Source organism: Mya arenaria, chromosome 5 (genome assembly GCF_026914265.1).
Source record: "Mya arenaria isolate MELC-2E11 chromosome 5, ASM2691426v1".
NCBI lineage: Eukaryota > Metazoa > Mollusca > Bivalvia > Myida > Myidae > Mya > Mya arenaria.
In genome coordinates this window covers 35,094,931-35,122,686 of record NC_069126.1, presented here as the reverse complement: position 1 = coordinate 35,122,686, position 27,756 = coordinate 35,094,931, and the positions used below count along the sequence as shown (strand labels likewise).

Sequence of the window (27,756 nt, the reverse complement as noted above, 5' to 3'; positions counted from 1 at the left end):
AAATTAAATGAACTGGCATATTAACATTATATCATAAAGTTTAAAGTTAAACAACTAATTAACGCTCTCCCCCGGTACACCTTTCTTCTTAATACATCCCATGAACAACAGTTTCCCTATCCGCTCTGCTATGAACACAGGCACACTCAATTCATATATACGGTTACGCTCTTTAACCAATTTTAATCACATGTCAAGTTTATTTTATACGCTCAATATGAAACACATGTTATTTATGATAGTAGTGTGTAACCCCATAGTGGTACGAGGAGACATGAGTGCGAATAGTTCGTACCATTTCCAAGATGGCGGCAAAGGGTAGGTTGCGACATGGCACACGTGTATTTTGACAATATCGACAAACATACGAAGTTATCACTTCTTTACTAGAAACAAACGTTGATTATGCATGCCTTAGTTTTATTACATGCAAACATGATTACTGATCATGTACAGCAGCCCGAAACAATCTTTAAAATGTGTTGCCTCTCGCGCATTCGCGTTAAATCAATTCAAGTCACCTGTCATTTCTTATGAATGATCAACTTCCGTGTATGTAGCATTGCGTCGATTACATGTATAATTGCATTGTTCACGTTTTATTTTTAAAACAAAGTTAATCAAAGTTGAAAGTTTCAATCATGAAATAAGCAGAATGGCTTAAGATTATGAAATTACTGATAGTTTGGTTACATATCTGAATAAAAGCCAGGCCTGTTTCTCTGCATTCCACGGATCTAATGTCTTGTGTTTCTCTGCATTCCAAGGATCTAATGTTTTGTCAATACCAATTGCATCTTTTAACTCATCCAGAATGCCCAGTTATATCAGATTTCTCTTTGCAATGTTAATGCCGAAATGAAATATTAGCAATAAGGCGGAAACAAAATGAAGCTTGTTTCTGTTTTCCCGACCTACTCTATTTTTTGCGCAAAACCAGACAAACTTTATTTTTATGCTTAATAAAAGGGTGGGCAAGTTTCCATTTGAAAAATTCATGGTAAGAGGTACAACAGCTCATGTTCCTCCATTTATGTCACACGATTCTCTTACAAGACTCCATTTAAACTCAAAAGGTTACAATGCACATCTAAATCTGTCTATAATTTATAAAATTATTAGCCTTATCAGCTGTTCAACACCAGGGTGCATGGAATTTAGGTGTCCTAATTGTGAAGTTAAAATGGATTGTAACTTGCTTACGGTAAGCAAATATTTTTTTCAGTTGTTTTCAAACTGTCCTTTTCCTAATTGTTGAGCTTTTTCAAGTATGAATACATTTAATACAGCTGTAATAGCTTGATTAGAAAAAAACCTTTATCTTATTAACCTTTATGCTTCTTTTCTTACAGCTAAAAAGGACAAGAAGAAGGGCAAGACGATGGCCCTGACTGATTTCCTGTCTGATGAGGCAGGAAACCAGCAGGGCCCAGGAGCCAGCTACGTGTTCTCCAGCAAAAGCACTGACTGGGCGGCAGAGATGGACAATGCTGACATGGCAGGTTGGTGGGCATGGTTTATTTATACATATTTCAAGTATGGGGACCACTACCTAGCTACCCTATAGGTTGATATATCTTTTTTATGCCCCCTTTTGAAAAAAGTGGGGTATATTGTTTTGCACATGTCGGTCGGTCGGTCTGTCTGTCTGTCGGTCGGTCGGTCGGTCGGTCGGTAGGAATACCAAATGGTTTCCGATCAATAACTTGAGAACGCTTTGACCGAGGGACCTCATACTTGGTATGTGTATTGGTCATCACCAGCAGATGAACCCTATTGATTTTGAGGTCAGTGGGTCAAAGGTCAAGGTCAGTGTGACCTTTACATGAAAAACGGTTTCCGATCAATAACTTGAGAACGCTTTGACCCAGGGACCTCATACTTGGTAGGTGTATTGGTCATGACCAGCAGATGAACCCTATTGATTTTGAGGTCAGTGGGTCAAAGGTCAAGGTCAGTGTGACCTTAACATGAAAAACGGTTTCCGATCAATAACTTGAGAACGCTTTGACCCAGGGACCTCATACTAGGTAGGCTTATTGGTCATGACCAGCAGATGAACCCTATTGATTTTGAGGTCAGTGGGTCAAAGGTCAAGGTCAGTGTGACCTTTACATGAAAAACGGTTTCCGATCAATAACTTGAGAACGCTTTGACCCAGGGACCTCATACTTGGTAGGTGTATTGGTCATGACCAGCAGATGAACCCTATTGATTTTGAGGTCAGTGGGTCAAAGGTCAAGGTCAGTGTGACCTTAACATGAAAAACGGTTTCCGATCAATAACTTGAGAACGCTTTGACCCAGGGACCTCATACTAGGTAGGCTTATTGGTCATGACCAGCAGATGAACCCTATTGATTTTGAGGTCAGTGGGTCAAAGGTCAAGGTCAGTGTGACTGTAAGCTGAAAAAAGGTTTTCTGATTGTCCATATTTTTTTAATGCATGCACAGATGATTGGGATTGATGTATAAATGTTTGTATAGAAATGATTTTCTTTTATGTTACTATTTTAGTTGGGCATTTATTTGCCTTCTTAAGTTATCATAAGTAGATGACCTGCCTCATATGCATCCAATGACAAATCAGCTGTCATTTCAGTCCATGCATATTTCATTCAATTGTCCAAATATTTCTGGCAACTTGGCGCTCAGGGGGCATAATGTTTGACAAACATCTCTTGTTTATGGATGTGGCTTGAGTCTACTTTTTGGTAGAAGTAGTCCTGTACTAAAGAATGACAGATAGTGTTGTTTTGAAGATTGTATCATTGAAAATTGATTGAAAAGGTCAACATCTGTGACAATCGATCTTGATTTTATCATAATCAATTATTGAGTTATAAATTTGAATTATTTATCCTTTTTATTTAATTAATGCGAGATAAAAGAAAACAAAGGGACAGGTGTGGAAATGCAGTAGAACTTTGTGATTATAAAATAATGTATCCAAAATTATGCAAACAGTGAAGTGTTTGTACAAGCATGACAATAATTAGGATTTTAGCTGGAGCGTTATGGGAGGGTGCTGCACCCTGTCCTTATTTGGAAGCACCCTTTTGCCTTTGTGGACACCAGAGTTTTCACCCTCCTGCCTTCAAAGAACTAATGCTTACGATAATCAAATATTCTCTTTTTTTTTATTAAAACTTGGAATATAATTATGAATTCAAACACACTAAATACATATTTAGTAGTTGAAACATAATGTAACTTTTGTATAATAATTTGTACATAAAGTAAGAAACAATTTTAACATTTTCTATGAAATTCATAATGCTTTAATTATTTAATTACTTGTGTCTCTCAGCACCCAGTCCCTTTTCAGAAATTTCTGCATCACCCCATCCTTTTTAAAACCCGGCTTAAACCCTAAAAAAATTGAATATTAATTGATCAACAATCGGTTTTCCATCTTTGATGATAGGTACCGTAGTAAAATTTGGTCTCATTACCAACACTGATGGCAGAGACATATAACTAAGTAAAGCTGACCATGTATATTTCTTTACCACTTATTACAAAAGAACAGGGCGAATAAAGGCAGTTGCAGAACAGGGTGCAAAAAATGTCTTATCTTATTAAATTTTATGACGCAGGTTGGGAGTAAAGGGTAGGGTTTGCTTTCAATTTTCCTGAAATAAAATGTAGTATTTTATTGTATAAATCAATTGTAGACATTGACCCAGCATATTCACTGCCAAGCATAGACAGAACAAAGCTACCAACTGCTCCAAAGGCTGCGAGAGGTCCTGAAGACATGTCCAGAGTTCCGACAGATCCCCCATTCACAGCATTTGTTGGCAACTTGCCATATGAAGCGTCTGAAGAGAAGTTGATGGTATTCTTCGAGCAGCTTGATGTAAGTTTGTGTTTCAGGCCTATCAGGGTTTATACTAAATGAACTTGGAAGTGATCAAAACTTGCACACTTCTGCAAGCCCTACACTGGTTAAATGTTCACAAAGTTCATGCTCAAAATCTGAACTCGACAGAGCAGGGCTGATTTTATTTTCAGTCAAAGAGCAAGAACTTGGCCTTATTGTTCAATAGTCTTAATTTTGATGAATGGAAGTGTTAAACTTTGCAGAGTTTACTGATTGGAATGGGGATACAGGAAAGGCTGAATTTATATTGTGTTGCTTAAAGGAAAAGTTATGTGTGATTGGGGCCGTGGGTATTCATATTTTATTAGTGTGTAGTGAAAAATTTCAATTTAGTGAAAATTTTACATTTTTTAACAAAATTTATTCTCATGCTTTATCAGGTTGACCTTTTTCTTGCCATATTTCATATTTTGGGTGTATAAACATTGTTAGTTTTCTTTAAATTCAACTTGTTTTTATGTCTCCCCCATTCATGGTTTTTGCCCTGTCCGTCAGTCAGTCAGTCAGTCAGTCAGTTAGTACATCACACTTCGTTTCTGCTCAATAACTAAAGAACGCTTGCACCCAGGAACTTCATACTTTGTATGCTAGTCGGTTATGACTAGTAGATGAACCCTATTGATTTTGAGATCATTTGGTCAAAGGTCAAGGTCGCCATGACCTTGAGGTGAAGAAACGGTTTCCGCTCAGTAACTAAAGAACACTTGCACCCAAGAACTTGATACTTGGTATGCAAGTTGGTCATGCAGATAATCCCTATTGATATTGTGATCAGTAGGTCAAAGGTCAAGGTCATGATGTCCTTGAGTTGAAAAATGGTTTCCGATCAATTGAATAACGCTTGCGCCCAGGAACTTCATACAATGCAAACTTCATTTACATTTTCCAAGATTAACCAACAACACTTTTTTCTCTTCACTATTTAATACGGGTGAATAAACCAAACTTCACTGTTGGTTCGTCTCCAGTCCAAAATTACAAATTTCATGTCCATCATTTATTTTTTCTCAGCTACAACCACACAAAAGGGGAGTCAAGCACTTTTTCAAAAAACTTATAGCAATCTAGTTTGACAAGGGTTTTTTTGCCCACTAAGTTGAAAATTTTCACTAAGATGTTTTAGGCATACGGCCCCTGGTATATATCTAATGAACACAGTGACTGCATAATTTTCAATGTTAGATTCACAAGGTCCATGATCATAATTGTGGCACACGTCGTGAGGCCCTGGTAAATGTGATTAACTTGTATGAAATTCCTTGACAATAAGCTGTGAGCATTGATTAATAAAATGATATTCGGGTTAATCTTCAATGAGGGCCTGAAGTATTTGAATCACTGATGCATGACTGTAGTGACCTCATTTTTTGTGACAGCAATGGGGTTTCCATTTTAGCCTTTGAATTTAAAAAAAAAATTAAACCAAATAATCTGATAGGAAGTCTTTGTTGCAGTTTAAAAACTTGCTGTATTTATGGTTGTGAATAAATTTCAGCCGGATAATGTGCGATTACCTGACGACAATGGCAGGATGCGTGGGTTTGGATACGTGCAATTTAAAACCAGACAGGGACTGATTGATGCACTTGGAATGAACGAAGAGGTGAGATTTGAATTGAAGCCTAGCCTCACCTGGTCACTTGTCTGAGGTGATCAAAGAAATCTGTTGGAGTATACCACCAATATATTCCTTTCTAAAAAAAATTCATGCTTGTAGAAACCTGTCACATTTTAATTTTTGTTTCATCATTAAGTACCACAAATATCTTAATAAATATGTTTTTTCTGACTTTTCACTCACATCTTGCTTTGATTAATAAAGTGAATTACAAATTGAAGAGTTTAAAGTTACAAATTGAAGAGTTTAAAATTACAAATTGAAGAGTTTAAAATAAATAGTTCATTTTGGCGAGAAGTTCTCTTTTGCAAGGTGGTTTTAATTAATGAAATGACAAAAAATATATTTTCAATAATCAATTCTGACAAAAACACTATTGAACATCCTCATGTTGACATTTCCGTGCTAATCGAGTTATTTTTTGTGGTTTGGATCGTCTGTTGTATTTTTCCTGGAATTGTTATCTAATTTCCAAAGCAATGATTTTGTATAGATTAACTGCAAAAGTTGTTTAATAAGGTTTTATTGTAATGTTCATTTATTTTATATTGTGCAGGTGTTTGGTGGTCGAAAAATAAGAGTGGACTTGGCTGGAGAATCACAGAATGGTAATGAACCCTGTTGTCTATGTTTGTAAAACTATTACTTGCAACAAATTCCTGTTTTGAGACTTACTAGTGCACCAACACAAGTGTTAGACACTATCTGTTTATGCACTGGTGGCCTTCGCACTACTCTCCTAAAATTCTAGGAGTCTGATATGTAATCAGCGGTTTAATAAAGATAAACTCATAATCATGCAAATAGGAGAAACATAATTATATTTAGTTATAAATGTTTTAATTTCACTAGAAATATTTTGGCAAGATTTAACTAAGAAAGAAGTTTTAGAATGTAAATAGATGCAAAATAGCATTGATAACTACATTTTACATTAATGGCCAGAATTTTGGATTTCCAAACCCTGTTTTAAGCCATGGGACCATATTCACTAATGTCGAGAGTCGAGTTTGCGACTCGAACTCAAAAAAGCAAAATTTTAATTTTGTTTTAAAAAATGCCATTATAGGAGCAGAGACATTAAAAATTGATGTACATGTTACAATTATATGTTCTACTATTAAACAGACATTGTTTGATTATAGATATTTTGAAAAAATAAGAGATCATTTTTCTGAGCTTGTGTCACAAACTCAGACTCGAGACGTTACTGATTATGGACACTGAACGGGTTTTATTTCTTGATACATTTACAGCATCACCTATCAATAAAATTTAGACTTATAGATGAACACACTCAATTTCATCCTCTTTTACTTGCGAAGCAAAATTTACAACAAGCCCTGCTATGATTCAGAATGTGAGCAAGCCCTACAAATACTTTAGCAGGCAGGCTTTTTGGGATTTTGATGATTTTGACAACTGTATATCAGGTGCAAATTCATCAACTATACAAGGAGGATCGTTCATTTGGAACTCAGACAATCTGTAGGGTTCCAAATACATGAAACAATCAATGGCATGTATATTTTAATTGGAAGGTTATTCTCTAAAGGTGCAGTTACCGGTAATATTTAGAAAGATACAAAAGACAATCACTGAAAGTGTTTGTTTGTGAATCATAAATTGATAGGTAAAATTTTACTACCATGTCATTGTTTATTAAACTTCATCAGATAACCGTAAGGGTGGTGGTCGTGACGATGGAGGTCCTGACAGAACAGAAGGCGACTGGCGATCACAACCAAAGTCAGACTCAGGTACATGTACTTCAGGCTCCAATATCACAAAAACACTTCAGTCAAATTTTAATCTAAACTCATTGACAACATAACATCCAAACTCCAAAGTGTTTTAAAATATCACTTCAGTCAAAATTTGATCTCAACTCAATTACAATGTAACAACAAATGTTTTTGTTTTTTAAATCATATAATTTTATGTTTTTACATTGATTAAAAGAAAATAATCTCATAGAAAATGATGATAACAAACTTTGGTCAAGACTTAGATATATTCTACAGCAAAAAAAATTACTGAGTAAAATGCATTGTTTTTTAAGAAATATTCAAGTATATTTCCCTTTTCTAGAAATATGTTTTCTTTGAAATATTGACAAAAGGTTTATATCGACATGTTTTATTGGAAATATGTCCTTATAAGAGCAAAAACATGCAAGATTCGGAATCATACTATCTTTTTGTGGTAAAACAAGGTGAGACTGATGTTGAGATTTGACTTAAATATTTTCGTGGTATTTGGACATGGTTTTTCAGCCTGTTTTATCTTCAGCTTTTAGAAAAAATGGTCACAGATTTAAGACCTAGCAGAATGATAATTTCTTAATACTTGCTACAGGCTGAACAGTAGCATTTCAAATTTTAATCCTTGTGAACCATACCTGACATTTTAATTTTCCGTCTGTTAAAACAACTGTTAGTGTGTGCTTCAATATGTAGTTTAAAATCTTTTAAGCTTAATACTGAAGTTTACATCAACACCATTCCCCAATGATGACAATACCTTATTACATTTAGCCTAATAAAAAAAGCAAAGCTTCCCTACCTGTTTCTTGATAAGATGTTACCGTAACTACATCATTTTTTTTTTGTCTTGGCCAAAACCAACAAAAAAGCACCTTACTAAATTCAAACAAAACTCTTCATTAATATGTTATTTTATGTATTTAGCATATAGTGACAGAGGAAACTATGGTCGCTCAGATGACAGAGGGCCAAGTCGCTATGATGACAGGGGGCCGAGTAGAGATGACCGTGGACCTGCAAGGTAAGACACAAAAGATCACTGAATAGATATTGTTTATATCTAACAAAGTACATTTATATTTTAAGTTCTGTGGACTTACAAATATAAGAGGTTTAAAATAATTATTTCCGATTTTACGTTGTAGATATGAAGACCGAGGTTTTGGAGGTGACAGGCGATCTGATCGAGGAGGAGATTACGGGGGATTTGGGCGTCGTGAAGACCGCGGATTCGGAGGCGGAAGAGACAGAAACGATGATGATAGACGGGGTGGGTTTGGTGGCGGCGGCAATAGAGACGGTAAGTTCCACTAGCAGTTGTTTGGACTGTAGGAGTTGAATCTCCCAGCCTCAAATTCTGGAAATAATCTTAAATTCCTTATTACAGGATCAAGCTCAACACAATTTTCGTTTAAGAAATTTGGACACATTAAAAAGAAGTTATATTTGAGATGATTATGACAAATACCTTTGTGATTCCTAAAGCTGCACTCTCACAGTGTGACTAATGTTTTATGGAATAAAGCGTTACTAACAGGTTAAGAAAAATGCATTAAACATCAATTTTTGAACTTTAATAGACAAAATCTGTGACTATTTTAGAGTGCAGCTTTAAAATCAAGTTAAGTAGTAATAAATTTGGCTAAAAATAAGAGTGCTTAAGAATTATAAAAACACTTTTTAATCGACACACATGGTGTTGGTGTACACTTTTACAATAACAATGGTTAAATAAGTCAAATGTGTGGCTAAATTGATAACACCCAAACTAAGTAACTTTTATCCTGATTGGTTTCAGATGGGGGTCGAGGGTTTGGTTCTGGTTTCCGAAGAGATGATGAGGGTCGTGATGGTGGTGGGGCATGGGAGAGACAAACTTACCAGCCGCGCGCTGATCAAGGGTATGACAGAAATCGTAGGGATGGAGGAGGTGGTGGAGGGTTCGACAGAGATCGCAGGGATGGAGGTGGCGGTGGAGGGTTCGACAGAGATCGCAGGGATGGAGGTGGCGGTGGAGGGTTTGACAGAGATCGTAGGGATGGCGGTGGCGGAGGAGGGTTTGACAGAGATCGTAGAGATGGAGGTGGCGGAGGAGGGTTTGAACGAGAACGGGAGGAAAGGTACATTTAGTGCAACTTTAACAATTTCCTGATACTGGTATTTTAGGACTTTTTTTATTCAATATATCAAACCATTAATCACAATGAAGAAGTTTTCGTGTTATTATTAACTAATGAGCATAATTATGCCCCCCTTCGAAGAAGAGGGGTATATTGCTTTGCACAGGCATGTCGGTCGGTCCGTCGGTCCGTCGGTAGACCAAAGCTTGTCTGAGTGATAACTCAACAATTCCTGGACGTATGGTCATCAAACTTCACATGAAGGTTGGGCCTGACCAGTAGATGACCCCTATTGATTTTGGGGGTCATCGGGTCAAAGGTCAAGGTCATAGTGACCTTTAATGGTAAAATAATTTTAAAGCTTGTCCGAGTGATAACTCAACAATGCCTGCACCCATGGCCCTCAAACTTCACATGGAGGTTGGGCCTAACCAGTAGATGACCCCTATTGTTTTTGGGCGTCATCAGACCAAAGGTCAAGGTCACAGTGACCTTGAATGGTAAAAGGTTGTCCGAGTGATAACGTGACAATGCCTACACCCATGGCCCTCAAACTGGACTTGGAGGTTGGGCCTGACCAGTAGATGACCCCTATTGTTTTGGGGGGTCATTGGGCCTAAGGTCAAGGTCACAGTGACCTTGAATGGTAAAAGGTTGTCCGATTGATAACTCAACAATGCCTGCACCCATGGCCCTCAAACTTCACATGGAGGTTGGGCCTAACCAGTAGCTGACCCCTATTGTTTTTGGGCGTCATCAGACCAAAGGTCAAGGTCACAGTGACCTTGAATGGTAAAAGGTTGTCCGAGTGATAACGTGACAATGCCTGCACCCATGGCCCTCAAACTTGACTTGGATGTTGGGCCTGACCAGTAGATGACCCCTATTGTTTTGGGGGGTCATTGGGCCAAAGGTCAAGGTCACAGTGACCTTGAATGGTAAAAGGTTGTCCGATTGATAACTCAACAATGCCTGCACCCATGGCCCTCAAACTTGACTTGGAGAATTGGCCTGACCAGGAGATGACCCCTATGGTTTTGGGGGGTCATCTGGCCAAAGGTCAAGGTCACAGTGACCTGGAATGGTAAAAGGTTGTCCGGGTGATAACTCGACAATGCCTGCACCCATGGCCCTCAAACTTGACTTGGAGGTTGGGCCTGGCCAGAAGATGGTCCCTATTGATTTAAGGGGTCATTGGGCCAAAGGTCAAGGTCACAGTGACCTGGAATGGTAAAAGGTTATCCGAGTGATAACTTGACAATGGCTGCACCCATGGCCCTCAAACTTGATTTGTAGGTTGAGCCCGGCCAGAAGATTGTCCCTATTAATTTTAGGGGTCATTGGGCCAAAGGTCAAGGTCACAGTGACCTTGAATGATTAAATGTTGTCCAAGTGATAACTCAACAATGCCTGCACCCATGGCCCTCAAACTTGACATGGAGGTTGGACCTGACCAGTAGATGACCCCTATTGATTTTAGGGGTCAAAGGTCAAGGTCACAGTGACCTTGAAAGCAAACTCGACAATTCTTGGACCTATGGCCATCAAACTTGACATGAAGGTTGGGCCTGCCCAGTAGATGACCCCTATCGACTTTGGGGGTCATCAGGCCAAGGTCAATGTCACAGTAACCTTTAACGCAAAAAAGTTAACAAATCTTCCCCCACTGATATCTCAACAATGCCTGAACCTATGATCATTAAACTTGACATGGATGTTAAGCCTGACCAGTAGATTCATAGAGCCAAAGGTCAAGGTCACAGTGATCTTGAATGGTAAAAGGTTGTCCGAGTGATAACTCAACAATACCTGAACCCATGGCCTTCAAACTTGACTTGGAGTTGCATCTGACTTGTAGATGACCCCTTATGATTTAAGGGGTCATCGGGTCAAAGGTCAAGGTCACAGTGACCTTGAACGAAAAAAACTTGTCTTGTGATAATTTGACAATGCCTGCACCCATGGCCCTCAAACTTGACATTTAGGTTTCTGGTGACCAGCTGATGACTCTGGATTTTGAGTTCATAGAGTCAAAGGTCATGACGGTCATAACACACTTTATCCTCACACTTTAATGGTCATAATCTTAAAACAGCAACAAATCAGCTGTCATTTCGGTCCATGCATATTTCATTCAATTGTCCACATAATCCTGACAACATGGCGCTCGGGGGGGGGGGGGGGGGGGGGGGGGCATAATGTTTGACAAACATCTCTTGTTAAATATAAGTTAAACATCTTTGGTTCATGTGAAAACAGCTGTCAAAGTACTGATTCAAGATCTCATCAATTCTATGTAAAAAATCATTCATTTTATGGACAGTAAATCGCCCTTAAAATTATGCCATGGAGGGCACAAATACCGAACACCTGAAAAGCGAAAATACATGGTCATACAATTATAATTAAAAAGTATGCTATATTAAATAAACACTTAGCTGCAAAGTGATTTATTGTTTCCGATGTTTTTCCAAAACATTCGCTTTGAATGTAAACCGTGATTTCTATTTATAAATATCTTGAAATGTAGGTCAACATAACTGCAAAACCTAAAGATGCGTGTGCGCCCTCTGACGTCATTCCCCCATGTGCTACATTTTGATCTTTAAGTGTATAAACATTGAATGGTATTTTTTAGAAAAATACTTAACAAAACAAGATGAAACCTCGCAAGTGTGACCAAGGCAAGCCTCTGTATTGATCTAGATAATCGAATAATCGATCACGGTAAACAATCGTGTGTTTTAGCCGGTGTTCGGGATTTGTGCCCTGTTCGGAAATGTACCGTCAACCAGTAATTTTAGAACGAACATACATGTATTTCTGTTTGATACAATTTTAAATGTGATTGTGAACTTTTTTCAGAACTGACAGCAGAGAGCAAGGTAAGCTTGTGAAATACATACATTTTGTACAGATTTATATCAAAAAGCCTCAAATTAAGTATTATTTTCTTACAAGAGTTTTGAAGTCATGTCATTCTCTTTTGAAATAATAAGGGCTATCCCATTTTAAAGTGTTACCCACAGGGGAAGGCAACTCTAAATTATGCCACCCCCCTACGGAAGCAAATTTACCCTTTTGGGGTCAAAATCAGCAAAAAACACCCACCCAAATACTATGAAAATAATTGCCTTCCCCTGTGGGTCATATGTTTAACTGGAATAGCACAGCACTTACCTTTAATATGTTGAAACAATGTTTTTATTTAGTTTTACCAAAACCTAGAATTTTTACTAACATGTACCGTAAATGACTGGGTATAAGACGATAGGGGATATTAGAAGCAGGCCAAAACATCCGCGAAAAATCTAAGAAAAAACTTTAAATCTAAGTTTTGGGTTAAAGGACGATTAGAAAATATGTCAAAATCGTCTGCCAATCTTGGCCACCATGTTTGTTGACAGTGACGAAAAAATTATTTTTCGTGAAAATGGCGATGGTTATCTTAAAAACCATACAATGATAATGCAAAATATGTTTCATTTTTATTCGTTAAATGTAAGCATAGGCACTGAAAATTACTTAGTGTGACAATTTGTTTCTGGATGGCACTGAAATGTACCTTTAAGTTTTATGACTATTTGTAAGATTTCTATCTGACAGTATATCGTAAACGATAACCTGTCGAGAATGAATAGCGAAGTTACTGTATGCAAAAACTCTATATTGTACGGGCTTGTTCTCAAAGTGTCAACACCTACAGAAAAGAATAAAGAACATGGAAAAGTGCGAAAAATCATGACCATTATTGCATCAGTTTGTAGTATTGGTATGTTAAACAGGTCTTAAGCAGTGTGAATTTTTTACACCTTATCGTACAACTGACGTAAAATATTTTGACAGTGCCGAACTTTGCTTTTTTATATGCATGTTTAATTATTGTTTTATTCAAATTAATATTGAATAATTTTAATAAAATAAAATTGTACAATATTTTTTGTTTTAATAATAAACATCTTGCGATATACCGTATCCCGATCTTTAACTGCCGTTTTAACCCGTATATACTCATTGATATGACGCGAGTAACTTCCCTTTCTACATAAATCTAAACAAACTCTCGGCCTGAAATCGACCTCAGAAAAAAGTTCAAAAGCTTGTTACTGGGTATTAAACGCAGGCATTTTTTACATCGAAATCTGAGGGGAAAAAATGCGTCTAATACCCAGTCATTTACGGTATCATTCAAGTAAGATTCATAAATTTGTATTTCAGAAGTGCCCAAGGAGCGCCCTAGGTTGAACCTTCAGCCACGCACGAAACCAGCCGAGGTTATAGACAACCAGAAAGCCAAGCAGCCACCCCCACAACGGTCTTCTGCATCCATATTCGGAAGTGCTAAACCGGTAGACACAGCACAGAGGGAACGAGAAATTGAGGAGCGTATGATGCGACAGAAACAAGAACCCGCAGAAAAAAAGAGTTCACTCGAGTCCAGAGGTTACGGGTCCTCGAGAGGGTACGAGGATACGAGGGAGAGACGAACAGAGAGTCATACAGACCATGATAAAGAAAGCCGGAATTTGTAAGTCGTTCAGATGTGTATGAAACTATTTCAGGAAATTGACAAAAACATTGGTCGAAAGTAGTTCAAGCCGACAAATGCTGCACTGATAAAAAAATGCCTTCCAGGCCTGTTCAAGTGCTTAATTTTATATTGCAAGCTTTTTGAAAATGTTTATGCCAAACAATTATTCTATCTATGTTGTCCATTTATAAGTCTAATTTGGAATGCAGGCCTTTGAACCACCAGTGTCATTTATAAAGGTCATAAAATTAATTTAGTACTGTATGGTCATTTCAGATTGACACATGCTTGTATATTTATTCATTGTTTACAATTAAAAAATGCCAGTAATGTGTTAACTCTATACGTGTTAACTCTATATAAAGTGTGTTGGGCACATCGCCTACAGATTCTGTCTGTATGCACATTGAGTTAATTGATAAATTTAGGAGAGATAATTAAAAAAAAGTTATTTTTCTGATTTTAAATTAAAAAAGGATGAATTTAAAGCTGCACACATAAGTCCAAAATAATAATTCTGCAAAAAATTTACCTTTGCCAGTGTTTGACACTAAGACTTTTAGAGAAGGAGTCCACCGGACTCCTTAATTCCAAAATGAAGGAGTCCGGCATGAGATTTAGGAGTCCAGGATAATTAGAACATTTATTCAAATTTATTGACTCAATGCTCCAGCTAGCCCTAAATAACAGGTTGGGACACCTGCTGCCCTTTTCAAGTACCCGGTTGCCATTTTACTACACCCTGCTGTGCCCTTTTGTTTGCCAGTCAATGTCCAGAAATGAGTTATAAATGTACATACTTTTGACACTGACTTAAAGTTAACAGCTGAGGTAACAAACTTTAAGTACCGTATTGAAAGAAGTAACATCACATTACATAAAAAGTTGAGTACTGGCCCTTGCAAGTGTCCCTTAAAGGCTAATTTAATTCACATCAAAATTGTCATTTGGCTGGAACACTGATGACTATTTATTCAATGATTTCACAGAGCCTTTGGTATTTCATTTCTGAAAGGCAAACTAGAGATTTGTATTCTGAGAGCACATTTAAGTTATATTTTAATTGTTTTATTCAAATAACATGAACATGACTGAAACTATTTATCTTATAGATTCTAATATGACTTGAAAAAATTGCCATAAACTGACGATCTAGCATATAGAACCTTGGCCTCTTGTGAAGCGCCTGTGGAGCCATCAGATATAAGGGAATTGAACGGGGGCATTATCAAATACTGAATTTTGTTTAATAGGAACATTCATCTGCAATCAGTGCAATGAGACACTGACATGCCTTATATGTTGTGTCAATGCTAACAGACTTTGCAATATAAGCTTGGTACATGGTGACATAGTCTGTGTAGGACTGTCCTTATTTCTGAATAATGTTCAGCATCCATAAACAGAAGGCACTACCTGTCAAAGATAGCTTTGTTCAGCTGAATTAACAAGCAGTCAGCTGGTGATTAACTTAATTATTTTTTCCCTTTTTTGCATTTTCTTAGCTTATAATATTATCATGGCCCTTAAAAGTTTTTTGATGGCTTTCAATCGCACGTTAGAGCGCACAATGACAAAGCTACCTACAGTCAGGTACTCATACAGATGTCAGTTCAAACATCAGCCAAGACAATTGTTTTAACCATGCTTGCTGAATATCCTTTATGTATAAATTACAAACTCTTTATGATTTTTTCTTTTTCAGTTCTTTTATTTTCGCTGCCGGTGGCGAAATCCATTTTACCGTTGACATAAACATTGTTTACATCTAAAATCAACGAGGAATATTTTTTGTAAACACCGTTTGACGGGTTTTATCGATTTAGTTACCATATTCCAAACTTTAAAAGATACATGAATACCAGTCTATGATGTCACTTACTACTTTAAAGAGCGTCTAAATGATAACGATTTGACGAGTCGCAAAATAACCATACGAGCTTTCGGATATTTTAACCTTCGGATACGATTTGTGTACAATTGGATTTTGAAATGAAGGAGTCCGACGGACTGCCTAGACGGAAAATCCGGTAGTCCGAGCCGAATTTTAGGAGTCTCGGACTACCGGACTCCCGTTAGTGTCGAACGCTGTTTGCAAAAAATAATTACTTCCCAGTTCATAACAATATCTATAAATCTTGCTATGATGTTATAGATCACGTCCAGAGGGTGGGAGGAGACGATCGGGCAGTGATCGGTCTGAGGACGGGGATGCTCGTAGGGAACGCCGTTCCAGTGGCAGCTCAAAGAAAAAAGGTTTGCTTGATCATTTGGAGTTTGATTGTGCTTCCAGTTTGTATTCCCAACATGGAGCATACACTCTCTGAAATACAACATGATTTCTTATGTACTTTCCTGCTATCCTCATTGACAAATTGATTGTAATATTGTTTAGCAAGTTGGTTTAAACACAGACAAAATGATGTTGCAGTGACATATATAAAATAATGCATGCATTTTATTGCATGTGTATAAAATATCACCATCCTGGTAGCAAAAAACTTCATTAAAGCCAGGAAATTGAGAAGAGGCCTGCTATTTTATTTTTAGGGGATTTTAACTTGTAAACACTTCAAAAATGGGAACGTATTAACGCCCAAACATTTCAAGCTTAATTACAAACATATTAAAAACAATGGAAACTTGTTATACAATTAAAACAAACACAACTATACCATTTACACAAACAACATTTCCAATTATTATTTATTTGGAATTTGTTAAAGATTTTTGGGGCAAATCAGGGAAAAAAATTACTTCTTTTTAATTTAGATGATGGCTGAAATCTGTTAAGGAAGGTGACAAAGTCAATAAAGCTACAATGTATCATAATTCTAGAACTTCCATCCTATTCAGAAATAACCTCCCCTGCAGGTTCAGTAACATCATCCTCCGGTAGATCTCGACAGGCGAGTGGCGACCCGTCTCACACGGAGGTTTTTACAGAGTCAGAAGTAGGGAAGGGACAAGGTTCGCCGGGCAACGCCCACCAGGAAGAGGCAGCTAAACTGGTTCCAGCACCACCCCCTAAGGAGAATATTTGGGAGAAGAGGAAAATCACACAGGTGAGAAATAGGATTAATAAACAAGTTCAGAGAATCACTGTCTATTTATAGATATATTTATAACATGAGATAAATGGGATATATTTACTGACAGTGATCTACCATATTTCCTCACTGTGATGTACCAATTTGCAAATTGGTTCACTTTTTTTTCGTCCAAGGCTGTTTGTGAAAGGTTTTATATCTGCTGTTTGAAAATAAACGTGCTTGTAAATTAGTTAGCTTAGTACGATCACAATGTCAATTGCCACGCGCTGTTCAAAACTACGATTTAATTGGTTGAAGTGAAACCAGTGCAAGCAAGGTACATGTATGGATCCTTGGTAGGGTTAGTGTTTTTGGGAGCCCGTCTCTACAGTAGTTAGTTCATCCTGATTCAAAGAAGTATTTCCAAAATCACTGATGGTGGCAGTCAAGTTTTTTTAATGTGTTTCCTTGATATGCGATGTCGATCAACAGGTTTTAGATGTTCCAATTGATTAGAAATTCATTTAAGGAATGAATTGCAATTAGAAATTCATTTAAGGAATGAATTGCGGGGTTGATGTCATTATCGGGGTATGAACCCAATTGGGTTGGTCAATGTGTTTGGAGTCCGACCCAATTGCAATTCATTCCTTATATTTACACCAATAGTTCATTATTTCATTCAAGAATTGTTAAAAAAAATACTTCATTTCATTTAAGAAAACCTTTCAGTAATCCGTTCTTACCCATTCTGTAAATAGAACGACCCGACTATAACCGAAAACATTTTTTTCAAATGACGTCACAATAACGCGGGAAAAGATCAACCACTTGAAATCACTTTAAAACGTAAAATTGAAACACTTTTGGTATCAATATATTTAAAATATAATAAACTTACACTTTTAAAAATGTTGATCTATATTTTACGGGACCTGCAGACACAATACAACCAATAACAAGATCAATAGCTTTTATGTATATTGTTATGCAATGAATTATGATCCGAACATATCCGAAGATGTTGCGTTCATCGATTGATGAATGCAATTGCCAAAAGGCAGTTCATTTAAGGAATGGAAGTTGAGGTGTAAATATTTGGTGATGATTTAGTGCTCCAAACCTTTACACTTAGTTCATTGTAGCATGTAAATTACACGCTTACAAGGCCATGGTCACACTTACAGATTGGAATTTTATATTAATACTCATGGTTCTCAATAAGTTTCGGTTGAACCGTCTCAAATAGTAAAGTAACCGACCAGCTTCTACTTATTCTACTGAAAATTCATTTAGTTTTCCAAATTTGAACCGGCCCTATTGCCATTTGAACTGTCCATTTTGGCCGGCAGCCGGTTCTTATTGAGAACACTGAATACTTTATAACGATTTTTCATCTCTCTATGTATATACTTTGTTTTCTTATTTCATGTTTAAGTAAAACATGTAGGAAAGAGTATATATGAATTTCTGTTACTTACTTTTATAGCAACCAGGCCAGTCTGCCCCTGAGCCCAGGTCGCCTCCTGCAGGACCCATCTCCCCTTCGGCCGAGCCAAGGTCACCTCCTGCTGGCTCCAAGGCGGAGACCAAGTCACCAGCCCAACCCCAGCCTTCTAGTACTTCTGCCCCGCCAAGGCAGCAGGCTAAAGCAGAGGTATAATTTCACCACAGCTGTTAGAGAGCCTCATCAAGAAGCAGAAAAGATGTGGCTCGAACATTTCAAGATATTTTATTATGAAAAATAAAGATTAAACTTCTTTTGTAACCTTTCTGTTGTTTTTTATTGTTACTTTGGTAGTTTCTTAAATAGGCGTCCATGCGAAATTTGCAACAATTTTACTAAGTCCCAATTGCCTTTAATCGTATTCATTCTAAAATAATAAGAAATATTTCTGTTACATAATAATTTTAACATGGAGGAGATGAAATGACAGTCGAAAAATAAACTTTGTTGATTTTTATTCTTTGCTATTTCATGAAAAGTTTCAAAGCTATCAAAAATTCATTGAATACAAAAATGCTTTTTCCTGCAACGAAAATGTAAACTTGACTCTCCCAAGAACTGAATTAAGGGTGATTTAAGACACAAACTTGCCAAAACTGGGTTGAAATTGGATTGGAAAACAAACTAAAAGTGGACAATTCCAAATTGCCGTAGATTTAACGTTTCAAAATTGATAATTCTTGTCAGAACCTAAATATTTGCTAAATACAACTACTGTTTTAAAAGATGCAACATACCAACGATCAGTCTGGGAAGCTGTCATCACTGTTTGCAAATTGGAGAAGTGCAATAGTTTTTGCATCAAAAATACGCTGAAACTGGGGTTGTTCAGAAATTGAAGTGAAGTTACTCGAACATCTCTTCCTATTATATTCGTATATGAATTAACTTTATTTAGAAAACAAACACACACTACACAAAAAACTTACAAAAGCAGGCACTCACACGCACACAACTATACAACAGATTTACAAACAGTAATTATCCCCATAAGTTCATCATTATTTATTTAAATTAACATGTAAATTTGCAGGCTTCTCCAAATAAGCCGGAAGGGAAGAAGGAGTTTGTTGCTGCTGGACCCCCAAAGGAGAACGTTTGGGCAAAGCGCAAACAAGAACGTAAGCAACAATCTGTCAATTCTGTAAAACGAGGTGATTCTCTCTGGCTCTAGAGGTGCTTGCCGACTTTTCCTGTTCTCTTTAATGATTTCTGTTCTTAAAGCTTGGGTCTGAAAAAATACTTTTGGTTTGGGTAACCCAACCCTACCTATGATATAGGCGCTGACCCTACTGTTTTTATAGTCCATTGGTAAAAAATAATCTTTAGTGTGTTACTATGTAGTTTAAAAACCTTTAAAGCTTTATATTTAATAGTTCTTTAACGCCATTCCCCAATGATAACAATAACAATAACGTTCTTGTGCCGTAACGTTTAGAGGCTCATTAACTTAACTTAACGTTCTTTACAAAAAGCTTATTGAAAAAAACCTACCTGTTTTGGACAAGATGTAACCCTAACCACACAATTTAAAAAAAAAAAATGGCCGTAACGTTTTAACTTAACTGTTGAGTTTAAGCGGTTTAATGTGTTTGTTTTTTCCTCAATTAACCTTTAGGTTGCTTTACATACCGTACTTGTTTTGACCATCTTATCAATGCATGTGGGAAGTTCCCAAATCCACGCCTACTTTAATCAATTATCCAGCATTGCCATGAAATTGAAACCCCTGCTTTTGAAGTTGCCCGTGGCAAGAATTTTGCTGCCTCACGTATTAGTTCGAAAAACTGTATGTTGAACGGGTGTTTCACATTATTTGATATGGCAAGATCAGTTAAAGGGGATGAGTGGATTCCCTAAAATTAAGTTAGATTATTTAGTCTCCCTAACGAAGCAGCATTATTCTATTGGTTGATTTAATTCAATTTAAACTGCTTTTGTTCTCTTGTGGTCCCACTGAATTGTGCCCTGCCTACACAACTCCCCCCTGTTTTCACTTTCCAATTTTATATAACTGTGAACTCTTCACACGGTCCACAAATATGTGCTCAGTTGTGGCTTAGAAGACAGTTTGATAGTGAAATATTCTTTAGTTGTGATAACAGCATTATACTTGAGCTATTGTGACTTGTTCTGTGAACAGTAAATCATCCTCCCTTTGCTGATATCAAAATAATAGTGTATATAATGATGGAAAATAGCTGCGTATCTGCTGTTTGAGATCATTAGTAAAAAGAATGTAATATGACTGACTGATCGCCTGCTGTTGAAATAATTATTCAAAAAATAGGAAATATGACTGATTGCACGCCTGTTGTTTCAGATAATAATTTAAAAAAATATGAAATCTGACGGATAGTTAAAATCTTAGTGGTATGCTAGTGTACCGGTATGCTGTATTAAGGTTATTATAAGATTAAGAAGCTGTATTCCTCATCACTTATAAGAAATGGACAGCATTAGGTATAGCAGCTATTATTGTGGCGTAGCAAGTTTTCATTTACAGATACTTAAATGTCTAAACTGTAGTCTTCATCCCATACATGAACATAAAAAAGTCAAGATTTTCCCAATGATTTCAGAGGTTGTAACAGCAAAACCATCACCATCTGGTCCTGAACCCACAACAGCGCCACCTTCAGTTCCTCCAGGCCCTGCAGGTGTGCCCAACGCCTGGGCAGGGCGGGGTAGAGGCGCAGAGAGGGGACGGGCCCCTAGGGGAGGTGGAGGATATGGGCGTGGCAGAGGAGCAGAACAGCCACGCAAGTAAGCCTGTGAACATGTATACTGTCTGCTGGAAATGGTTTCTGATGCAAAGGCTTTATGATCTGACATCAAAGTGCATATGTAGAGACTTATATAAAAACAATTAACTGGACAGCCCAATGCAAGTTTTTGCCATTAGGCTTATGTAAGAGATTTTACCAGCTGGCAGCATTGGGGTTGCATTTTTTTTCATACCTTGATGTAACAAATATACATCTAGTTCAGTCTCTGTTCAGAGATACCAATTTCCATTTTCTTGTTAAAGTGTTTGCTAAACCCATTTATATTTAGGTTATTTTATGTGGAGAATAATGCTATATTGTGTATTTTTTGTGGCAAAAAAATATAAACTCATATGTATGTTGTCTGAAACAACAATGATATTGCCAATAATTTAGAATTTAGTTAATAGTTTAAACTCGTAAGTAATTATAACAAATTTGTAAATAATTGTCTTCTTGCAATGATTTGCTATATAAAATACGTATATTTTACAGGACGGAAAAGAAGGAAAAACCTTTGCCCCAGTCAATAGATGAAATGCCGAAACTAGAACAAAAATCTACCAAGGTAAGTTTGTAATTTACAAATTTGAATGTTTTAATATATATTACTTATATCTCATAAATATACATTTTCATATTAATCTTAGGCCGTTGTTTCAAGATCCTCCTATTTGCTCACAAATCAGAGTATGATCATGAATATACATGAATCTGAATTAAATCTTTCATGCCTTGTTATCATGGTATTAAAAACCAGTTTGAGAAGAGAATAGATTAGATTATTATCCTCTGACAAATGAAGTTTGAAGGGGGTATATTTGAGTCACCCTGTGGTCGGTTTCTTGAAAACTTCTTGTTGGAATTTAACTTAACTTAGATTACCTTATACATAAAATTGACTAGCACAATGAGAAGAAGTGCATTGAACATAGACTGTAACTCTGTCTCATCTAATTATGCCCCCCTTCGAAGAAGTGCATTGAACATAGACTGTAACTCGGTCTCATCTAATTATGCCCCCCTTCGAAGAAGTGCATTGAACATAGACTGTAACTCTGTCTCATCTAATTATGCCCCCCTTCGAAGAAGTGCATTGAACATAGACTGTAACTCTGTCTCATCTAATTATGCCCCCCTTCGAAGAACAGCAGTGAACATAGACTGTAACTCTGTCTCATCTAATTATGCCCCCCTTCGAAGAAGAGAGGTATATTGCTTTGCACATGTAGGTCTGTCCGTCCGTCCGTCGGTCGGTCCGTCAGTCGGTCGGTCGGTCCGTCGGAAGACCAAAGCTTGTCGGAGTGATAACTCAACAATGCCTAGACCTTTGGTCATCGAACTTGACATGAAGGTTGGGCCTGACCAGTAGATGACCCCTATTGATTTTAGGGCCCATCGGGTCAAAGGTCAAGGTCACAGTGACCTTTAATGGTAAAATAATTTTAAAGCTTGTCCGAGTGATAACTCAACAATGCCTAGACCTATGGTCATCGTCTTGATATGGAAGTTGGGCCTGACCAGTAAATGACCCCTATTGTTTTTGGGGCTCATTGGGCCAAAGGTCAAGGTCACATTGACCTTGAATGGTAAAAGGTTGTCCGACTGATTGCCTGCACCCATGGCCCTCATTCTTGACTTGGAGGTTGGGACTGACTGGTTGCTGACCCTTATTGTTTTTGGGTCTCATCAGGTCAAAGGTCAAGGTCACAGTGACCTTGAATGGTAAAAGGTTGTCCGAGTGATAACTCAACAATGCCTGCACCTATGGCCCTCATAATTAATTTGGAGGTTGGGCCTGACCTGTAGATGACCCCTATTGTTTTTGGGGGTCATTGGGCCAAAGGTCACAGTGACTTTGAATGGTAAAAGTTTGCCCAAGTGATAACTCGACAATGCCTGCACCCATGGCCCTCAAACTAGACTTGGAGCTTGGGCCTGACCAGTAGATGATCCCTATTGATTTTAGGGGTCATTGACCAAAGGTCAAGGTCACAGTGACCTTGAATGTTAAAAGGTTGTCTGTGTGATAACTCGACAATGCCTGCACCTATGGCCCTGAAACTTGACTTGGAGGTTGGGCCTGACCAGTAGATGACGCGTATTGTTTTTGGGGCTCATTGGGTCAAAGGTCAAGGTCACAGTGACCTTAAATGGTAAAAGGTTGTCTGAGTGATAACTCTACAATGCCTGCACCCATGGACATCAAACGTGACTTGGAGGTTGGGCCTGACCAGTAGATGACCCCCATTGATTTAGGGGTTAAAGGTCAAGGTCACAGTGACCTTGAAAGCAAACTTGACAATTCCTGGAATATCTGACCAGTAGATGACCCCTCTTGACTTTTGGGGCTATCGGGCCAAGGTCAAGGTCACAGTAACCTTTAATGCAAAAAAGTTAACAAATCTTCTTGCAGTGATATCTCAACAATGCCTGAACCTATGATCATCAAACTTGACATGAATGTTGGGCCTGACCAGAAAATGACTTTTATTGAGTTCACAGTGACCTTGAATGCGAAAATGTTTCAAGTGATAATTCGACAATGCCTGCACCCATGGCCCTCAAACTTGACTTGGAGTTGTGTCTGACCTGTGGATGACCCCTGATGATTTTAGGGGTCATCGGGTCAAAGGTCAAGGTTACAGTGACCTTGACTGAAAAAAGCTTGTCTGTGTGATAATTTGTCAATGCCCGCACCCATGGCCCTCAAACTTGACATTTAGATTTTTGGTGACCAGCTGATGACTCCTATGGTTTTTGAGGTCATAGAGACAAAGGTCATGATCATAACACACTCTATCCTCAAACTTTGAATGGTCATAATTTTAAAACTGCCTCAACGGCATCCAACGTCAGTGACAAATCAGCTGTCATTTCGGTCCATGCATATTTCATTCAATTGTCATCCTGACAATATGGCGCTGGGGGGGGGGGCATAATGTTTGATAAACATCTCTTGTTACAGAGTTATTGCCCTTTGTTACTTTTTCTTCTCAGGAGCATAACTTGAAAATACTTAATGGAATTAAATTAAGTTCATTAATGTTTGTAAAGCACAATGAGAGGAAGTGCAGTGTACAAGAACCATAACTGTATCCACAGCATTGTCAATTTAATGTGGGATATCTAAATATGTCACATTGACTACTAGGGCAGCATTCAGGGGTATTAATCACATTCAGTGATACCTCTAGTTTAAAGATCATGTTTGGAAGAATTTTTTAATTAATCTTAATATATAGTTTGTTCTATACATGTCTTTTGCAGGTTTTTGTTGACAGTAACAAATTTGCTGGGTTGTTAGATGATGAAGATGAAGAGGAAACATAGGCAAAGTTTTATACCATACCATAGACATTTTCTAAACTGTTGACTGCATTTTCTGAACTGTAGCCTGTTGTCTGCTTCCTCACAGACAACATGTGTTCTTGAACCTTATGGATTCTAAGTATAATTAGTTCCATGAATTGATGAGCATTTTGGTTTACCTCTGCTTTTTATTGATATGGGTAAAAAAGCACAGGCGGCAGTTACGTTGACAGGACCCAACCTATTTACCTATTTGTTGACCCCCCCCCCCCCCCCTCCCCATTTTCTTTTAGAAAATAGGGTGGACAAACTTTACAAAGTAAGAAATAATATAATATATTGGGAATATTTTGTCATGGAATTTTTGTTAAATCGATCATGTTCCAATCATTTTTTTTTCTTGAAAATATATATATAAAAAAATAATATAGGGTGGGTCCTGTCAGTGTAACTGCTGCCTTTTGGTTAAAGCATTAACTGTGGTTGAATGATAATTTATGCACATATGGAGATTAATATTCATCATTTGCAAAATTGTACAAAAGAGAAACTGCATTGTAAATATCTGTAATGTTTGAATGGTTTCCTATCAACAAAAGTTTTTAATTGTGTTTATGGATTTCTTATCATTAACAACGTTTGATGATAAAAAAAGGTGTTATGGAATTTTGGTAATAATGGTAAATAATGGTTTAATTACATTTTGTATACATGTAAATGTGTTTATTGTTCATTTGATATAAACAGTAATGAGAAAATCAGCGGATGTGACTCTTCTGTACTCTATTTTTAAATTTTGGTGCAATCTTGACTGTCTCCCTACCCTCAAAAAATCTATTTAAGATATTACATGTACATGGACAGAGATCACATGTGTATGCTTCCATTGCCTAGATGCATGTGTGGCAAGACCCATGGCTTGCATCCTAAATAAGTGATTAGTAATTGTTTGATAATTGTTAGCATATATCCACTTATTCACTCGAGTTGTTTTTTTGTATTGTTCTTGTATTTCAAAATCAGAAAAGAGAATTTTTATACTGAGATAAGTATTCATTAATTTTGTAATGCATTCAGCATTTATCATCGTTTCATTGCCATTTATTTCACTGTTTTATTTCTAATACATGCATCGTTAATTATTATGATGCTATTTGTATCGTCATCCAAATCATTTCTTTAGCATGTGTTATTAGTTAAGATTCATACATACTAGACTTTTGTTATTGAAATCACATTTATGAATGAACTTAGTATGCAAGAATCGAGTTACATGTGTGTGACTTAATTTCATTAGATAGTCGTAAGCAAAAACCATTACAAAAACCATTTTATCACATAATGTTTTGAGTGTAATACATAGGTATTTTCTTGTATTACACTTGTGTAAAATGAATTGAATTTACATAATTTCATCCTACCTATTTAGTGTAAACTTTTTACAGAATTTTTTTTAACTTTTACCATTGGCAACAAATGTGTCTGGTGATAAAAGAATCTTAAATTCATTGCCACATAATACATGTATTATTTTATGACACTTCAATAAACACTTGCTATATAAATTTTTCCTGAACTTGTTTTATAATTTTATGTATTTAATGGCATCAAGTAAGATGATCCCATATAGATATAAATATGCATATTTAAATTCTGCTTTATTAATTATAAGGTGTATTTGGCTTCTATTAAGCGTCAATTGTAAACAATTCTCTGCTGTTAATTTATGCCATGTGGTCACTATTTGTATTACTACTGCTGATATTATCATTCAATCTTTAACTCTCTATACAGTTAATAGTACAACCTTATGGAAGTCAAGAGGATTACAACAGAAGTCGTATCAATAAGGACCGCATACCATTACAAAGTCGTACCATATTTGGATAACTCGTCCCATATCTTTGTTTCGTTGTACAGTCAGACCCTGTTGGCTCGAACTCCCACGGACTGGCGAAAATACCTCAATTCTCAGAAAAGTCAAGCCAAGAGGAATTGCTTACCTTTAGTGTAAAGAAATCCGTCCTTTAATTCCAGTTTGAGGCATCAAGGAGTTCTTGCCAAGTGAGTTTAAGTCCTTGGGGTTTGACTGTATTACCACAGATAAGGACCATGATTTTTGAAGTTTAGAACATATTTTTGTTAACACGTGGTACTCAAATTAGAGAAAGCATTATGGGCGGTTCCCCAAATGCGGTTGAGGTTTGTGTTGATACGACTTCCTGTATATCTGTCAAGAGTTGTACAGAAAATTGTCAAAATTTTTATCAGATAAGTAAAGATTCTTAATGTTAAATGTCAAGGTTGAACATAACAGCAATAGATGATAAGGGAACGTTATATGATGTGACTGAAGAACCAGTCATTTGCCATTTAAAAGATGTCTAATATACCCCTGTTTAAACGAAGCTTAAGTGGCAGCAATTTCCCACCTGGATTAAGTGGCCATTTTGACCTTTTCCAAAGGTGGCCACTTAATACAGGTTTGACTGAATGCTAATAATCTGGATGGTTTGAATGCGGTAACTGAATGATTGTTGCCTTTTCTTTAGTTGCTAGTCTTGTATGTAAGAATTGCTCAAAAGAATTGCAGAACCTGTACTTGCATACAGGTGTAGGATAAAATCCGCCATCTATTGTAGAATAGGTGGCAAAATTCCCAGCATCCACCCCAGCCCCATGATATAACACTTGACACTTAAAAATCACCTTCACCTTAAGAAAATCACCTTCACTTTGGAAAGTTTGTCCACCTATCTAAAAAACGGGGAGGGGGCGTCTTTCTATGAATGTTAGCACTGGCTTTCTTATACATGTTTGTTTATTCAAGACTAGAGAATAGTTTCTGTATATAGTTCTTTTATAATTGTGTGATGCTTGTTTTGAGTAGAAGTGTCTTGGAGATAATAAAGTTGGTATATTTATTTTAATTGACTGCCTATTGTACATAATCAAATGAACTAAAATGATTAAATGTATAAATTACATGCTTGTTGTCTTGTTATGAATATGAAAAGAAAATGGTTACCCAAAGAGAGCAAGCTAGCCTGGGTTTTGTTAAAAGCTTGGCACTTAAAATCTTTGAACTTGGCTCAAGCATCCTCATCAACCTAACAAGCATGTTGTGTCCAAGAGAACAAGGACTTGCTGAACCCGAAAGCAATAGGGGTCATCTGTTGGTCATGACCAACCTCCTTACCAAGTCATACATGCCATA

The 27,756-nt window shown here is 37.0% G+C and overlaps 1 protein-coding gene across 3 annotated transcripts; it reads left to right on the top strand.

Annotated features, from left to right (window-relative positions):
• The first annotated feature begins 287 nt into the window (after nt 1-287).
• LOC128234603 (eukaryotic translation initiation factor 4B-like) lies at nt 288-27,526 on the top strand. Of its 3 annotated transcripts, none has more exons than XM_052948921.1 (18): nt 288-318; nt 1,353-1,502; nt 3,677-3,861; nt 5,381-5,488; nt 6,060-6,111; nt 7,180-7,263; nt 8,194-8,290; nt 8,415-8,569; nt 9,068-9,389; nt 12,255-12,274; nt 13,608-13,917; nt 16,076-16,176; nt 16,777-16,985; nt 18,442-18,609; nt 19,493-19,580; nt 21,042-21,225; nt 21,723-21,795; nt 24,498-27,526. In XM_052948921.1, exons 1-18 carry the CDS (start codon nt 306-308, stop codon nt 24,558-24,560), a joined length of 2,382 nt encoding a protein of 793 aa, XP_052804881.1. In that variant the 5' UTR covers nt 288-305; the 3' UTR covers nt 24,561-27,526. The 3 variants fall into 3 exon arrangements, with proteins under 3 accessions (XP_052804881.1, XP_052804882.1, XP_052804880.1); XM_052948922.1 differs by lacking the exon at nt 288-318 and adding an exon at nt 522-552 and having other exon boundaries at nt 16,795-16,985; XM_052948920.1 differs by lacking the exon at nt 288-318 and adding an exon at nt 522-552.
• The last annotated feature ends 230 nt before the right edge of the window (nt 27,527-27,756 follow it).

Coding starts and splice junctions, on each gene's coding strand:
- LOC128234603 (XM_052948920.1), top strand. Junction 16,986..18,441: donor AGAAGAGGAAAATCACACAG/GTGAGAAATAGG, acceptor TTACTTTTATAG/CAACCAGGCCAGTCTGCCCC. Junction 21,226..21,722: donor GGAGCAGAACAGCCACGCAA/GTAAGCCTGTGA, acceptor TATATTTTACAG/GACGGAAAAGAAGGAAAAAC.